We start from the raw sequence: 17169 nt of genomic DNA on the forward strand, positions 1-17169 counted from the left end.
GGGGGGTACCTTTCTATTTGGAGCCCAGGACATGTCCAGATTTAGTCTGCATGTCAACACACCTCACTTCTGTCTCCCAGCATCAGCAGCTCAGAGGTAGAAATGGCAGCTCTTGGTTTGTCTTGATTTTCCCCCCCATCAGGGGACCGTTGCAGTCAGGCATGGGGTCAGCATCAACGCATACCAGGGATCAAAAGAACTGAAGGTGCTAAGGCTTCTCAGTTACGACCAAAAATACCAGAGAAAATGGTGTTCTCTGACTGTACGGAGCACAGAGCAACACAGTGTGGCCCTTCCCCCACCTATTGCTGTATGCTACCAGCTAGCTGGCTAAAATCACGGTGTGAAGACTAAAGGGGGAACGACAGGCTACAAGAGCAGGTAGCCTGACTAGTCCATCTGGCTCCAAAACCAAGCTCCTGTGAACTAATGCATTTAGTGTTTAGTTTAAGTCTATGTATTAAGTTGAAATGCAAATATAACTGTAATTATCAGGAAATAGATTTTGTTGAACATCTTTGTTTCCATATTTAATGTGAGCATCACATAGCGGTCCAAGGCTCAAACTGGTCCAACCGTCACCGTTTCCCCTCCTTCCTCTTTCTACCCGCACCTTCATCAGAACGAGAAAAACTGCAGTGTAAGAAATTTTATTGACTGAACGCAGTAGCTACAATCCATTTTTTTCTAGCGACAAACTTGAAGCTACATGATGTCACCACGAGAAGCCGAGCGAGTCACGTCGATCAAAGTGTTCTGAATCACGTCGCCGCCTTGCCTTTCCACCCAAAACACAACCAAAATAAAATAAATACACATAGAAACAAAATAAAAACACAGGACTTAAAAAAAAAAAAAGCATAAAATATATCAAGACTTGCAAAAACAAAATTGCACTAGAAGTCAGTATTCGTCATGCTTACAAATCTGTTTCAATAAACACTTTGTAACGCAAAGCTCTGCGTCCTTATGACATCACCGTTTGGTTTCTTTACGCATATAAAAACGGGTACAAACAGTTCAAGCCGATGGTAAAATAGAAAGGACAGGCTCCGCGGAGCATCAATAAGTTACATTACTAGGTCAGTATATAAGGCATACAAAAACAACATTCCACACATTAATGCTGAGGTTAACATGAGAAAGTGTCAGTCAGTGCAACAGGTACACAACGTAGAAAAACCCTCTTGAGGTACACGGTTGGTCAACTTGACACAGAACATTTACGATGGCCTTTACGTCACATTTCTAATTGGCCTAAAAATCAAGAACAAATATCACTGTTGCATTGCAACCAATCCCCAAAAATATTCACGTCCACAAACGATAAGGAAAAGACATTCACGGCTCGGGACCCTGCGTCCGATCCAAGGCACTGTCCAGGTACGCCCGCATCCTCTCCCTGTGAGGCCGGCTCAGGCAGCGGCCCACCGCGCGCTCCGTGTCCGCGATCCGCCTCCGGAAGCGGTCCCGGTCCCGGGCCAGCTCCTCCCAGTGGCCTTTGCGGGACGCCTGGCGAGCGAAGGGCCAGGTCCTCATGACGTGGACGTGGACGAGAGGGGAGAACCGCACCTGAGGACGGAGACAGACAAAGGGTTAGCTCTCTGGAAAACATCATTTATGACAGAGCTCTACGTTTAGAGACAGAAAAAATGTAGTTTTGTGTAATTAAGATGCACCGATCTGATGATTAGACATGGAGATCAGACAATCAATTTGCTCTGAATGGTGATAGGTTGATTGAAAAAAATACCATTAAATCAAAATATGCTTTTTTTTTTTTAAAGCAGCATTTTTTCTCCTCATCTTCCTTGTTCTAACCCTCAGAAGACCCAGCAGGTTAGATCTGATCGGCGGATCTGGAACGTACAGCCGGAGCATTTTAGCTCTGAAATGTGCACTTAGAGTAATCCTGGACTCTGGTTTCACAACAGCGCTGACGCTCAGCAGTCAAATCCTCCCGACTCATGTGGCCGGGGGTCACATGACCGATGTGGCCATGGCGACCGGCCGCGTTGCTAATCGACAGCAAACAAGCCAGTCTGAACGGCAGCAGCTGAAACGGGAGCTCTTATCTCCCACTCTCAGCAGCAGACACTCCCTTAGTCCAGTTGCACTTGAACTCAGCACGGTTATATACGCAGGTAAACCTGAAATTGCCCTCTTTTTATCGGATTCTAGAGTTTCAGCTCTAGAGTCTGGTTAACTTTGCCTAATAATGAAAGTATATTAACCTTTTTTTGCCGGGTGCCGGCCTCGCTGTCCTCCTGCCTGTCAGGAGGCGTGGGAGGCGCTGGCTGGGGTCTCCTCCAGGGCACCAGCCTCTTCTCTGGGTGGCAGTGCTGCTTTAACTTTCTGTCTGGCAGAGCGGGCTTCTCTCCTCTGGGTTTCCTGGGAGCTTCTGTCTGCTTCCTGGTCTCTGCGGGTGGTCTCTGCGTTTGAGCGTCAGCCTGGAAGTTCAGAGGGTGGTACGGGTCGTCTCTCTGGCCCAGAGACTTCCAGAGCAGCTCTTCCTCGTCGTCCTCCGACGGAGGACAGCTGCTCTGGTTGTCCTCCGTCTCCGCGTCGGGCTTGGCGGGCGGTGCGGGAAGCGAGGCCTGTGTGCATACTGAGGCGGGTTTGGTTCTGAGCGTGGGGCTGCTGGCCGTGCTGGCCGTGAAGTACATGGGGTTGTACGGGTCTTCCGGGCTGCTGAAGAACTCCCACAGCTTGTCGCTCTCCTCCTTGTCCACGTCGGGGCTGGAGCACTCGGAGCCGGCCCAGCTGCTCCAGCTGCTCTCGCTGTCAGAGCGGCACGCCCACATGTTCAGCCGCGGCGGCCCCGCCGACTCCTCGCTGGCCCTCGGATCCGGGTCGCCGCTGGTTTTGACGTCGGGCTTGCCTTTGCCCATGTCCGGCTTGGTTGAGATGCAGGCGGAGAAGAAGAAGGGATTGTACGGGTCGCTGGATCTGGACAGCGACTCCCAGAGCTCCCGGCTTTCTTCACTCTGAAACTCCGCCACGTTCTGCTCTTCCTCGCTGCTCCACTGAGAGCTCCTGTCCTCCTCTGAAGTCTCCTGTTTCCAGCCTCTCTCTTTGGGCCGGGGGACCTGATCGCAGCTCCTGTGGCAGCCGTCGCCGGAGCTGCAGCTGTCGCCGCCGGACACGAAGATGTTCCAGTCGCCGGGGAAGCCCACCTTCCAGGCCGACTGGTGTCCGAGCAGGATGCTCTCCTCCTTCCCCGCCGCCCTGGACACGAAGTCGTCCACGAGCCCGCAGCACAGGTCGTCGGCGCGCAGGCTGGACAGCAGCGCCTCGGCCGTGGACTTCCCGGCGAAGGGGTCGCCGACCTCGGCGCAGAAGTTGGAGAGGGGGTTGGAGCCGCCGACCATGACGCCGTTGTCGCCGTCGAACAGGGAGGAGAAGAGGAAGGATTCGGGAGCGTTTGAGGCCGTGCCCATGTGCTGGATGTGCTCTCCCGTCTCGTCTGTGATTCTGACGTGGACCTCAAACCGGAACATCTGAAAAACTGGAGAAGAGGGAAAAAAAACTCTCAGTTTACACACATAATCTGTCATAAGAACATTTTTTAAATCCCATCACTTAGTAACAATTTATATCGCTACATCGCAGTAACAGCAAATATATACCATTTGGATCTGGCACTGACTGTGCTTGATGTTTTGTCACTTTTTAATCTCTGGATCCAGATGTTTGATACATTACTGGCGATTCAGGTGCAGTTGTCCCATATAAAAAGATTATATACATTTCCATTGTTTACAATTTGGGGGGGGGGGGGGGGGGGGAAATCTGTCAGCTTGTTTCACAAATAAATAATTTATATAATGTATTTAAATTAAATTGGATTTGGGATAATAAAATCGATTTTATTTATAGGCTACATCACCAACCCTTTTATATATATATATATATATATAAATAAAGGGTTGGTGATGTAGCCTATAAATAAAATCGATTTTATACCAAACCCGAATAATTTAAATAAGAAATCATATTATTTTTTATAATCATATATATATATATATATATATATATATATATATATATATATATATACGCATACAACAGATTGATTCCTTCCTTCGTTGTGCTGTAGATAATGTATTAAAGCTAACTAGACGCAGAATTACTAAAAACGTCGCAATCGTCGACGTGCAAGAATATTTAATACAGTTTTGCGCATGTCCAGTAGCCAATCATCCATCAGCTCGTACATGACATGAATCCTTCACAGTTAAATTATATCAAAATGTGAAAAATGTGTTTTCAGTGCTTTTTCTGCACAATGTCACTGTTTTTAAAGACTCGTGCCTGGTTTTAAAATCAGATGTTTGTTCAATATCTACTTTTAAATCCTGCTTTCGGTGGTTCTGAACGACCAGGTGTCTGCTGAAAGTGTTAATGTAATAAAGCCACTAAGCAGTGGATAAATGTAGCAAAGAGCCGTCAAGCTCGTCCCTCCGCCTTGTCCTCACCTGAAATGAAAGTGTAATAGATGACCTGAACCAGCAGCCGCAGCTGTTCCCACAGCACGGTGAGCATCTGCTTAGTCCAGGGAAGCAGCGCCATCCCTCCGCCGCCGAACCTCTCCATGGCCGTCCGCTCTGAGCCGCTCTCAGCAGTAGTAGCCATTTTCCCTCCGCTCCTTTCTTCTCGGATTACGGCCACCGTCACGAAAATATCCTCACGTATTCTGGTATTCCTCGTCCAAAACCAACAGACTCCGCGGGTTTGTCGGTGACAGATTTGCGCTCGAGTGTTGTCGCTTCATTCTCTGGCTGCTTGCTGCCATTTTCGCTTTTCTTCGTCAAATCCGCTCCATCGGGTACGCCATGGTTCTTCTGCTGTTGTCTTTGCTGGAGTAGAACTGAGAGTGTCGTCTTGTTGCGACACCAGCTAATAAATATACTCCGTGACGTCACGCGAAAGCAGCGATTGGTCAACCGGCCTCAACAAGGCGAGGTCCCGCCTCGTCACGTAGAAAGTGCCCGTAATTTCCTGGGAAAGTCCTCCAGCCCCTGATATTTATGTTGACTAAAAACAGGATGACGTAAAGAAATCGCAAGACTTTTAAATCAGTAAAAAACAAACTTCATAACTCGAAGCGCTTTCATTTCAGCTAAACAAAACATTACTTTGATATGTCACATTGCTATGAACAGAAAATTGATCGAAAAGAACATTTCAGTAACAAGTCTGAACCAGACTCAAAAGGGAACTTTGATGGTGTATTGAGATTTAAATGATATTTGAGCATAAAAAAAAAAAAAAAAACAAGACAGACACACATTCCTGAATTTATATTGTTTTATTAATTCAAAAAGGGCTGAGTTTATGCCACCAGAGCAGAAGCTGTAGACGACTCACTGTAAACAGAGAGAGAAAAATAAGTTAAATATTCACTCTGACACACACATCTATATATATCTATATATATATATATATATATATATATATATATATATATCTATATATATATATATATATATATCTATCTATATATATATATATATATATCTATATATATATCTATATATATATATATATATATATATATATATATATATATATATATATATATATATATATATATATAATGTTAGATACAGAAATACAGAAACATGTATGAATAGACATTTTACTGTAATGGCATTTATCATAATGACTAGGATTATAGACAAACAATACTAAAGTTATTCAAAGACGCCCATTTGTGACGAGATTTATATAAATAGGCTTAATTATCACTCAGCTGCCCAGCTGCCCCTCATTTCAATGGTCTGCTGCTGGAAGTTTTAACTCTGCCAACATGTCAGGTACAGCCAGAAAACCTTTGACCCTGTTGATCAACAAGGCCAACACTAAAGCTTCCAAGGAACTTTTCCCATCAGGTAGGCAGAGAAGAAAAAAATAAATTAGCTACGTTAACCCCACAGCTAAAACACTACAGTATGTTCTTTGAAACTCAACCTGTGCATGAATGCTAACCCCCACCTGGGCCCAGTTATTAAATTGTGCATTTTCAGAGAACGGTTTCACCATTGTGATGTAGAAAACCTTCAGAAAAGTAATTAAACATGTCTGTTTTCAACAAAAAAATGAAGGAAAAAAAAAAAAAGGACTGCAGAGTCTAATGTAGCCCTGGAGTCCCAGACTAGTTCTTAAACTGTAACGCCACCGTTATTAATTTGTCTGAAGGGGACTGGCAGAGAAGGCACCAAGTAGCCACTCTGCTAATTTACCTCCAGCTTTTTCTAGCACAACAGAAATATCACAACTCTTAACCATAAAGAGCAGGACAATGATTTGTGCATTCCTTCAGACTATATTTAGTACAATTCAGCAGAATAAGCCTTTTTTCTGTCAGAATGTTGCTTTACAGACTGAACACTTGAAATGTTAAATTGAGGTAACTTACTCCAGCATTTTCACATTTAGAGAATAAAACAAATAAAATAATTGAGTGAAAAACCAATACGTACTACTTCCAGTTGGGGGCCAGTACTCTCTTGGTCTTGTAGTAACGGGCCAGCCTGTGGATCCTGCTCTCAATGAGAATCAGGCGGAACTTGGCATCCTTGTCCTGCAAGTATCACCATGAATGTGAATTAGAGCAGAAACATCCAACCAGGTAAGTATTAAGAGGCCAGAGCATGTTCACCATGTGTTCTACACTTTTTTACACAAAGAAATTCTAAACTGATTCCCATTTCAAATGCAAGTCCTTTCAATTTGTCCACCAGGGGCCAATTAGGAAATCAAAAATACTTTCAGCTACTGTGGTTATTAGATTGTTATATTTTGTTATATTGTTATTGTATCTCCTCAAAACACCAAACAGTGACAGTAAGCTAACTAATGAAGTCAAAGATGGAGCTATAAAGACACCAGCACCTCTGCTTACTATCCAGGATTTGTTGTTACCTTTCTGTTTCTCTCCAAGTGCTTCCTGACCGCCACAGCCTTCTTGATAAGGTGGTAGAGATCCTCAGGCAGGTCAGGGGCAAGACCCTTGGACTTGAGGATCCTCAGGATCTTGTTGCCAGTGACAAAACGCACCTGGGCAACACCGTGGGAATCCCTCAGAATCACACCTGAGCAGAGAAACAAAGTCAATTAGACAAGAAGGCAGGAAACTCCATCACAAAACAACTCTAAGGTGAACCTCAGCGTGAAAGGTAAACACTGAATGATGTAAACAATGTCTGTTTATTGTCCATTTATGTTCATGGAAAATATCCTATAGAAATTTGGACAAACACTAAATTCCAATTAGTGAGTATTGTCAAAATAACTTTTCCCCCACATAAGTGCATCAATAAGTTGGAAAATATGATTGAATGCCGTTAGTTTCTGCTTTTCATTGATAGAAACTATTTATACACCAGGCGTCCTCAAGAAGCTCATTTTAAAAATGGGCTGACTTTAAGAGAAGTATTTGTTTCTGGGGCGCTATGATTGCTGAGACATACACAGCCACAGTTGCCTAAAAAAAGTCAAAAAGTTAATATTATTTATCATCGCTGTTATGTTATCACAACAAATACCAAATATAAAGATCTTAAGTACATATTGCCACCCTTACAGTGAATGACCTCACCAAAGTAAATCAATTTCAACATCTCAACCTTCCTTCAGTATATCTAAGAATACAGCAATTTAAAAATTAATTCAAAGGAGATGGACTAATTTTGTGCAACATTGTGCAGCAAAACAAGCTTTTTTTCACAATGGCTCTGATTCAGGTTGTTGCTTGGCCCATTTGTGCCCCCATGCCCATCTGTTACTCTTCTGTCCAGAAGAACTTCCATTTCATTACTTGACCTAGGATCAGTTTCTCACTGTAGTTACATATTTTTTGTTCTAAAAAGGTGAATCAAAATGCTCAGATATCAGTTAGTTGCATAACATTTTCCTGAAACTTATAAACACCACATTTCCCATGATAGCAATTGAAATCTGTTCGTCCAGTTCATACAATTGTTATACTAAACTGACTTATGTAATAGCTTATAGTCATCAGGTGTCAAATCAGACTAATTATTTCCAGTAGAATTTCATTTCCTCTTCAGAGGACAAAGTATGTAATGATGAAGGAGTAAAATGACCAGAACTTCATCTAGTCGACCAAAAACCCAACTGAAATGCTAGCTAATCTGGCATCCAATTAAACATGGCAGGCACTGCTTTATGTGAAAAACGTCAAAGTCTGAACAAACAAAAATTTCCAAACCACTTAAATCACCAGTTGGTCCCATCATCTTGACACAAGACAATAAATTTGACTGTTATTTTTTTTTAAGGTCAAGGATCTTTATTCTCCAGCAACAAAGTATGAGCAAAGCACCCAACTGAACTATAATAAAGCCGTTTTAAACTAATTTCAACCATTATCAACAGAACATCCCTGACTAATCGTTGTGGCCATATGTTGCAGTGATAATTTGTAATGTTCTGTATTTGGCATCCTACACATGATGCTGAGTCACTATCAGGATCTGAACATTTTTGATTTTAAATAGCCCATTTGTGTTCCACAAGGATGTTTTGATGAAAAATATACTGCAGAACCTTAAATTTCATAACCCCATATCTTGTCACAACTTACAAAAAAACAGCTTGCAACGTAATTTTATTCATTTCCTAACCAAGCTGGTGGTCGTTCTGATATTTCAACCCACAAACAATTAAAACCGTAAGGAAAGCAATTAATATGCCTGTCATAACAGGCTGTCCTTTTCCACTTGTTTCTTTTGCTCTGCACAAAAAAACTGGGTGTTACCACCAGTGAGTTTGCAGCTGCCATTTTTACTCTGATAGCTGTATTTAACTGGTGATCTTATTGACTCACAAGGCCCCACAGATTAACGTAGGGAAAACATTAACAATATAATTCTTTGCTTCAATGTAAATTTAGGAGAAACTACTCCCCAAACATTCAGCTTTTAAAATGCTCCAACTATTCATTTATGGCCTACATACAAGATCTTAGCATAATCTGAAATGTCAAAGCTCTTGGATTTGATCGTTGGATCAAATCCAACAGTTTTATGGCCTACATTGAAATGACTGGATAGAGTTATGCTATATCAGAACCCAAGAGGAATTTCAAGGATCTCTCACACCAGTGCCATCCTCCACATGCTGTAACAAGGCGACCAGCAGTTCTTCATTTAATACAACTTACCGATCTGAGAAGGAGTCAAACCCTTCTTGGCCAGCTTGAAGATCTGCTCTTTCACATCATCAGACGTGAGCTTCAGCCACTACGAGCACAACATGTGTGTTATTAAGCAGCACAGCAGTGTATAAAAGGCAGATCAGTCGGAAAATAGAAGGCATACTTACAGTGGGGACACTGCGCCTGTAAGGCAGAGCTGACTGGGACAAACCCTTTCTGCAAACGGAAACAAGTAACAAGTTACAGCCTCACCTGACGCTTTTTGGGAAACACAAATGCAGTAAAAAAAATAATAATTATCATGGGTAAATGCTATTGTTGGACTCGTGGAGGCATTTAGGCCGGCTAATGCTAGCTTCAAACATCTGCCTAAGGTACGCAACTAGAGCATGGCATCCATCGACGAACCTTCATTTTAATCACACCAATTCACGCGGTTGGACCTGAAACTTTTTTTTGTTGAACAATGTCGAACCATGAAAACCTTACTAAAAAAAAAAGTAGCATCCCACTGAACAGCGAGTGCGGTGAGCAGCTAATGGTAGCTAGCTAGAAATGGATGTTCATCTGAAGGTCCGTCTAGGCGGCTTTTTCCTATATTTACCACCAACTAAAATATAATATTTTAATCCACAGTGGACCTTTACGCGTTTAACTGCGTTGTTGTGCAAATAAAAGCGACCTGCCACCGCTCAAATCTACTTTTAAATGATAAAAGAAGAGCTCACCCGGGAGCGTGCATGCGACCCATGATGGCGGTAGAGGAAGAGAGGCCGCACACGCGACAGAAAAAACGGTTTTGCGCCTGCGTCGGAAGTTGCGTAGGTACGTAAGGTCTGGTTTCCTGTAGACGCTCTAAGGATCTGGCTCTGCTTTTTAATGATTATTATCATTAAAATGTATTAAATAAAATTGAACAGCCATTCTGTCGCGGTTATAGAAGGGCCTACTAGATTTTCCATATTTTTGCCCGTGTCCGAAAAATCTGGCCATTATTCATCCTGGTAACCGAATTGTTGGCAAATATAAATGAAAATTTTAAATAATTTGAAAATTAATTAAGCTGGCCCTTGGTGTTTTACTACTTTATATATATATATATATATATATATATATATATATATATATATATATATATATATATATATATATATATATATATAAACTAAAGATAAACGCCAAAATCATTACCCATTTTTGCCGCCAGTTAAAAGGGTCTGAATCATCCCTGAACTTTTTCACATTCAAAAACATGGTGGACCAACACAAAGTGGCTCATAATTGTAAAGTGTTAATAGTAGCAGGACCATGCGGTTGGGAAAGCTTTTTTTCAACAGGAGTTGGTGGGAAGATGGATGGGGTTAAATACTGGCCTAGAAGATGAGTTGGGCGGGGGGTGCTCTCTATCCAGTATCACTGTATAGGATAATTGCAAATTTGTTGCGGTCCTAGGTGTGCAAAGCTGGTTGACAGGAAGAGATTTAACATCTGTATAATCCACTGGCTTAAAAAATTTTTTGGAAGACAAACATTTACCTGCTATTTCATTACCCTTCAATTAAGTTGGAGGTTTTTCTTTTTCCCCGTCTCCCCAAAAATCTCTTCTTGGGAATAATAGCAGTTGGCATCACCATACAAAGACGGTCGAACATCCAAGGAACTGGCATATAGAAAGCAGACTCTTAAAAGTACCTGCGTGTGTACCTGGACAATAAACAGGACTTGAGTAACACAATTAATGCTCTTTTCAGGAAGTGAGAGCAGACTCTATCTGCCAAGGAGACCAAGATCTTTTGGAGAACACGGGTGCTCCTGAAGACCTTTTTTGACTCTGTGGGGTCATCAGCTATCTTCTATAGTGTAGTTTGTTGGAGCAGCAGCTTATCTGTAGCTGAAAGTGGCTAGATAAGCTCATCAGGAAGGCTAGAATGAATCTGTTGGAGGCCCGGAGAGCTGCTTCAGTGACAGACTGCTGCATCCTAATATAAACGGGCCTACTCATTATCATACAGCTTGTGGAAGAATACCCAAAACATCGGACTGAAGCAATACAATTTAAACCAAATGCAATCAAATTCTGAGGAAATATAATCTTCTGAATTTGAACAAAGTAAAAACATATTGATTCAAGGTTAGAAAGTGACAAAAAGTTAAAAGTCTTAAAGCTTAGTAAATATATTTTCAACTGTATCCTAAATTTTTCATTGTCAATAAAAAAAAATAAATAAATATATATATATATATATATATATATATATATATATATATATAAAATCGCAACCATCAAAGTTAGCACAGGCAGGAAGCAACATGTTGCATTTGTTCAAAAACATTTAATTTGCTTTATGAAAGAGATTACAGTACACACTGATCCGTTCAGGCTAGAGGTCACCAATTAAAAAATAAATAACTGGCCATGTTAACACAAACTTTCCTAACTTTTTTTTTCTTCCTTTTTCCAAACAGGTACTAAAAGAGCAGATCTAGGCAGTAATATTAATGTGCCATAAGCATATGTGAAATCTTTTAAAAACTATTGCAGAAAAAAAAAGAATCATCTTTATCTCTTTATTAAATATGAACACAACTTTAGATGTTATAGTTACAGAGAGAGGAGGGCAGTGTGTGGTCTTATACAGGATAATATTCCCTTTCTGTGAAGACGTTTTTACATCCAAGTTGCTGATCAGAATTCACAATATTTTCCCATTTAAAACTTAAAACCTTGCTTTTCCTGGACTGCGTTGCCAGTTTGTGCTGATAGTTTTGCCCGGTTACTCATCACAGTGTGATCAGACCTCTATAGGCACTTGGAGAAGGTGTGGTTCAGCTGCCTGAGCTTAAACAGCTCATTTCCAGATTTCAGGATAGACTCCCGTCCCAATTGGTGTGTCCCCCCCACCCCCTGCCACCGAACTATCTCATGATAATTCTTATGTTCAGAACATAGAAAGAAATGTGCTTCAAAGCCTTTACATTTGCCTCTTTAAGGTGTGCCGGGTGAAAGAAGTCAAACCGTGAAACAAAGTGTGCATTTAGGGAAAAAATATATAAATCATTGTTACAACAATCTTGATTGTTCTGGCCTTCCACCAGAAACTACATATACAGCTTCACGGGGTACGTTCATTTTTTTCCATAAGGACATGCCACATTGTTTAGGAAATTATATTTAGTAACAATAAGGTTAAATTGTGCATTAAAAACAGATTGCAAGAACAAACAAAGGCACCCTTACCGAGTCCCTACAATGAGTAGTTTATTTTTGTCGCTTTGTTAGTTTTGGCACATCTCGAGGAAATCTTATGGTAATTTTGGATTTCCTCTAATCCAGTTTGATGGGCTATTGTACTTTAACATGTTTGCTGCAAGGCAGGAAACCACCACTGTCTTTTACCTGTCTACATAGTTAATAAATCATGACCTGTAGAAACGTTTCTCCTTTCTATTCCTTAAAAAAAACAAAAAAAAAAACAAAAAAAAAACACCAGTATATATAGAAACTCTTCTGAAAGTAAGCCGTTTTGGTCCTCTAATAAGAAAATGTACAAAATATTACAGCTCTTTGTTATAGTTTTTTTTTAAAAAGGAGGCAAAATAAGAAGATTGTTTGTCACATAAACAATCTTGATTAGTTTTACAGGCAGGGAGAAAACAGAGACGAGGCTCCCCTTTCAGGGTTTGTAGATTATTCACTTCTGTTGCCCCTTTAGGGAACTCTAGACACATTCATGTCATATGGGAACAAGCAGTAACGCTACGCAACAAGTATAAGAGATCTCCTATTCAAACTCATCAGAAACAGGTCGGGTTGAATCCAGGATATTTATGATACATGTTTTTTTCCCCCCCTGCAAGCATGGTTAAATAATGTTATGTAAATATAATAACTACACAATCCTTAATTTGATTCCTCTTATAACATTTTTCTTCCCAACTATATTCCAGGTTTGACAAAGCCATAAATCTTATGACAAAACAACAGATGATAAATCCTTTTCCTGATTTTCGGGGGGTTTTGTTTTTACGAAACGAGAGCTGGAGTAGCCGGTATTTTCAAGTAAAGCTCCACCTGCAGCCCTTCCCATATAATTTGAATGCGTCCGTTGTTGTCTGAAGAGGCAGAGTCAGAGGCTGGTTCAGGGTCAGAAGTATGGAACGGCTGCCAGTTTGTACCACTTGACAGTCTCCTTGCTGAGGTCAAAGTCTTTCAGCCTGAGCGTGATGCCGCCCAGAAAGTAGTTCTCACGCAGCGACTCGGCGCTGAGCACGCTCAGCTGCAGCTCCCGCAGGCTCAGGGTTTCTTTGCTGTAGTTGCTGTACACCAGCTGTGGAGAACAGAAGAGCACAAGTAAGTACCGATCCTATCTGAGCGTGTAATCGCAGCGAGCCGCGGCGGGTTTTTTCTGACCATCTCGTTGAAGGTGGGGTTCCGGGTTTTTCTGGAGATCTTCGTCTTGCGTTTTGAAGTCTTCTGCGGATCGGGGAGCAGGTAGGTTTTTACGTATGGGTTGGGATCGGTGCCGTCTTCGGAGACCTGAAAGTGGAGGGAGAAGTTTGCAAAATAAGCAAATAACTTCAATGATTTTCAAAAACTAGAACTGGGTGCACAACTGAATGTATTAAAGATTTTCGTCAATTCAAGCTGGGTCTTGATTATACATATATCCCAAAGCAGGGGTCACCAACATGGTGCCGGCGGGCACCAGGTAGCCCCCCAGGACCATATGTGGGGCCCTCAAGCCTGTCCAAAGAAATAACCCTCCAGTGAGCTGCATTTAAAATGCTATTTTATTCAGTTGCTCTTCCTTTTGAATCATACTTGTATTTATATAGATTTCAAATGGCAAAAGCATTAAAAATATATTTATATTACATAAAGTTAAGGTGAGCTTAGATTCTTGTGGTACAGGTAGAGCTTCGTATGACACGGTACAGATGCAGTAATTTGTGGAAATTGTTGTTTCCAACAGTGGTTTGATAATTTCTGTTTTCAGGGCCTGAAGGAATACACCTGTCAGAAGGGACGTGTTTATTATCTGAGCCAAATCAGCTATTACAGGCAAAACTCTCTTAAAGAAAGCTGTGAGGAGAACATCGACGCAGCAGGAGGAGGAACTTAGCAGCCGAATGATTTCTTCTAAACTTTTGCAGATTATTTGGCTGAATTGGGACATTTGTCAAAATCAGTTCTAGTTGGAGACAGCTTACTGAAATTAATATGGATGTACAGACTGCCTCTCCAACCTTTCATGTTTGTTCAGTAAAGCAGTGAGCAAAGTGTTGCAGGCCCTGGGTTTGTTGTTGGTAATTAATCATTATTTTAGTCTGATCACTAAATCCTTAATCGTTGATTCATTTATTGACTAGATGCAATCCTCTCATTCCTTTTATGCAACTTATATTTTCTGAAAAACATAATTTACCCTCCAGACAAACAGACCTTTGATAGAGAGATAGATTTAGACTTTGAACTAATAAAAAAATACCCTTTTTTTCTAAAATGGGACATGGTTGGCAAACCATACTGATGTTTTCAGTGGATTGTGACTGAGCGTTAGCATTGAGACATTTATCACCTAAATGTGTAATGTGTGTAAATGAGAGAAAATATGCAATCAACTCCAACTTGTGCACCATTTAGTTTTCTTTTTATCCAAATTTATTGAAAGTGCTTGTTGTTTAATCATTTCACCATGGAACGAAGATGAACTCAAGTATTCATGTCAATTTAGAATAATATCTGAAAAATACAGGAATGATGTCATAAAGATCCACATAAAAAAAGAGACATACTACTGTAAAAAAGGGATGTCAATCACGTATGTTTTAAAGTTTGTTTACCAGGTCTCGGATGTGCATGACCATGATGAACAGAGTACCGTTTCGGTATGAAATAGAAAGCTTCACTTCTCCTTCCACCCGGCCAGAGGTCGGACTCAGCAGCGGCTCTGAGACAGTAAAACACAACCATGTGACACACACACCTTAACATTGGGACTTTCGCACAACAGACAGATCAGGAAAAAAAAATGCTTGTAGGATTATCGTTTTTCAAACTAGACGGTCTGATGATGAAGAACAAAGTGTGGTAAAGAAAGTGAAACCAGGCACATCGTCTGTGGAACGCCAAACACTTGAAGAATGTGGGTCAGACAGGTATTTACCAGGTATGTTGGGTGGGGTTTCTAAGCCCTCTGTTTTCTCATCCCGAGCAATTGGATGGAAGAAAGTGTAGATCAGGTCACTCTATGATAAAAAAAAAGCAGGTCATTCAACAAGTCTAAATCAAAACCACGACAGCGTACGGAAAGCGAGAGCATGAACGTACCTGGGCCACTTCTGGGGAGCTCCTCATCAGGTTGTGGACATAACTGTTGAGCTCCAGCTTCCTCTTGGCAGCCACCTCCTTAATGTGGGTGCGACCAAGCACCATTCTGTTTGGAAAACTGCAGAATAAAGGATAAATCATCATATTCCGTTTATTGGTTTCACAAGATTTAAAAATAGTATCTAGCTCCCGAAAAACCCCCCCAAAAAAATCAGTGATCAGTTTTAACTCAAATTACACGGATACGAGGAAACCCAGGTAGTTTGTACACTTTCTGTTTCCATTGCTCTGAAAGGCTGTGGAAATTTTATTCAAATCAGCCTAGTCAGAAGCAAACCAGAACCAGGAGTCTCTCATGCACAAATTTCACGGGCATTTCCGTTTTACTTCTGCAATTCAGCAAATTCTGATCAGCGTTTATTTACATTGGATGGTGATGGCTCTAAAATGGGCACATTCTCATTTAGTTCTCATAAAAGCTGGTTTATCAATTCCTCCCCCTGCTACAATATTGAACTGGGAGGATAATATGACTAAATGGCCTAATGTTACAACGAGCAAAATATTTTCGTACTTTGTTGAGTCCGTAGACGGGAACGCTATGAACAACCTGACAAGCTCAGAAGCTCATCAGTATTTACATAGAAGCTCATCAGTATTTACATAGAGAGTATGTGTGTTGATATTCAAACACGGGAATTTGGTGTACGTGAAGGCGGATGTTCAAACAAGCCAGTGTATGAATAATTACTTTCATAACGCTTGGGTGGTGGTTTACGGAGGATGGAGAGGTTGAGACTGCAGGCTGCACCTGTACAGCCCAGTCATACCGACACGCAGCTGCTGAAAGCACATTTCCGCCATTACTGCTTCCATTTGAATTATCAGCTTTAACGCCGCCCCTCAACAATCCTAGGGGAATCTGACAGTCCCACCACCAGACCAGGACCATTTATCCAAGTGTGGACCTAGGAATTTAAAATGACATGGGTAAAATTGAGTCAAAATGCACAGTGGCCTTTCAAAATCCCGGGTAATGGCTGAAAGTCCATGCAATGGAAAACAGGCTATTGAAAACTGACGCCCCAATATCGCCATCTTGACTTATAAATCCCGTTTTAACTAACAAAGAAAATGACTCTACGGAACAATTTACAATCCTAGATCAGCTGATTTGACGGCTACCAGGAGTGCTAACAAAAGGAACACAAAGGTTAGTGCGACATTTATGAACGACAATTATTAACAATAAAAGCCAGACAGTGTTTAAGGACTGAGTCCGAAATGACTTTCATGGATTCAGCTGAAGATTTTGGCTGTGAGTGTAGCGGCTCATTTAAAATTTCTCAGGAAGGATCTCATCACACTAAAAGTTAAAAAACAGTGAGCACGTGTTATTTCACAGTTAACTCGATTTTTCATTAATGTTGAAGTTTTACTATTTTCACTGTCTTAAAATGGACATCAAAAGCTAAACTAACTCTGGAGCTGTAAATGTGGTTCTCATAATATTTCAGCTGGTTGTTTATCTCCATAAAGCCGCCTCTGACTTCTGACAAACACTGTTCCTTCCTCTGGCTGAGCTCAAAGTTAGTAAGAAAGCCATAATTTGCAGCAGGGGGACCACAAAGAACTGGTTCTAAGCGAGTACCAG

At 41.2% G+C, this 17169-nt stretch overlaps 3 protein-coding genes and 1 non-coding gene across 6 annotated transcripts in view; all 4 read right to left on the reverse strand.

The window, feature by feature from the left end:
• Positions 1-634: 634 nt before the first annotated feature.
• On the reverse strand, positions 635-4890 carry ppp1r15b (protein phosphatase 1, regulatory subunit 15B). The gene is made up of 3 exons (XM_012862527.3): positions 4479-4890; positions 2235-3508; positions 635-1572 (listed from the first exon to the last, which is right to left on the reverse strand). Exons 1-3 carry the CDS (start codon positions 4633-4635, stop codon positions 1342-1344), a joined length of 1662 nt encoding a protein of 553 aa, XP_012717981.2. The 5' UTR covers positions 4636-4890; the 3' UTR covers positions 635-1341.
• Positions 4891-5292: 402 nt separating this feature from the next.
• rps13 (ribosomal protein S13) lies at positions 5293-10009 on the reverse strand. The gene is made up of 6 exons (XM_036146628.1): positions 9913-10009; positions 9352-9400; positions 9191-9269; positions 6928-7097; positions 6486-6586; positions 5293-5369 (listed from the first exon to the last, which is right to left on the reverse strand). The coding sequence occupies exons 1-6, from the start codon at positions 9933-9935 to the stop codon at positions 5336-5338; spliced, it is 456 nt and encodes a 151-aa protein (XP_036002521.1). The 5' UTR covers positions 9936-10009; the 3' UTR covers positions 5293-5335.
• Positions 6190-6317, reverse strand: LOC118557351. Its single transcript, XR_004927825.1, has one exon. It is a non-coding gene; the product is annotated as a small nucleolar RNA SNORA19 (small nucleolar RNA).
• Positions 10010-11501: 1492 nt separating the features above from the next.
• pik3c2a (phosphatidylinositol-4-phosphate 3-kinase, catalytic subunit type 2 alpha) overlaps positions 11502-17169 on the reverse strand; it is a 57572-nt gene continuing 51904 nt past the window's right edge. For 2 of the 3 annotated variants that reach the window (XM_012862466.3, XM_021316345.2), the window contains exons 29-33: positions 15516-15633; positions 15352-15433; positions 15029-15135; positions 13596-13721; positions 13330-13512 (exon numbers count right to left, since the gene is read on the reverse strand). In XM_012862466.3, the coding sequence (XP_012717920.2) occupies positions 13330-13512; positions 13596-13721; positions 15029-15135; positions 15352-15433; positions 15516-15633 (616 nt within the window). Of the gene's footprint in view, positions 13513-13595; positions 13722-15028; positions 15136-15351; positions 15434-15515; positions 15634-17169 lie in introns of all 3 variants that reach the window. The other variant, XM_036146649.1, reaches the window with a different exon arrangement.

Source organism: Fundulus heteroclitus, chromosome 2 (assembly GCF_011125445.2).
Source record: "Fundulus heteroclitus isolate FHET01 chromosome 2, MU-UCD_Fhet_4.1, whole genome shotgun sequence".
In the NCBI taxonomy this organism is placed as follows: Eukaryota; Metazoa; Chordata; class Actinopteri; order Cyprinodontiformes; family Fundulidae; genus Fundulus; species Fundulus heteroclitus.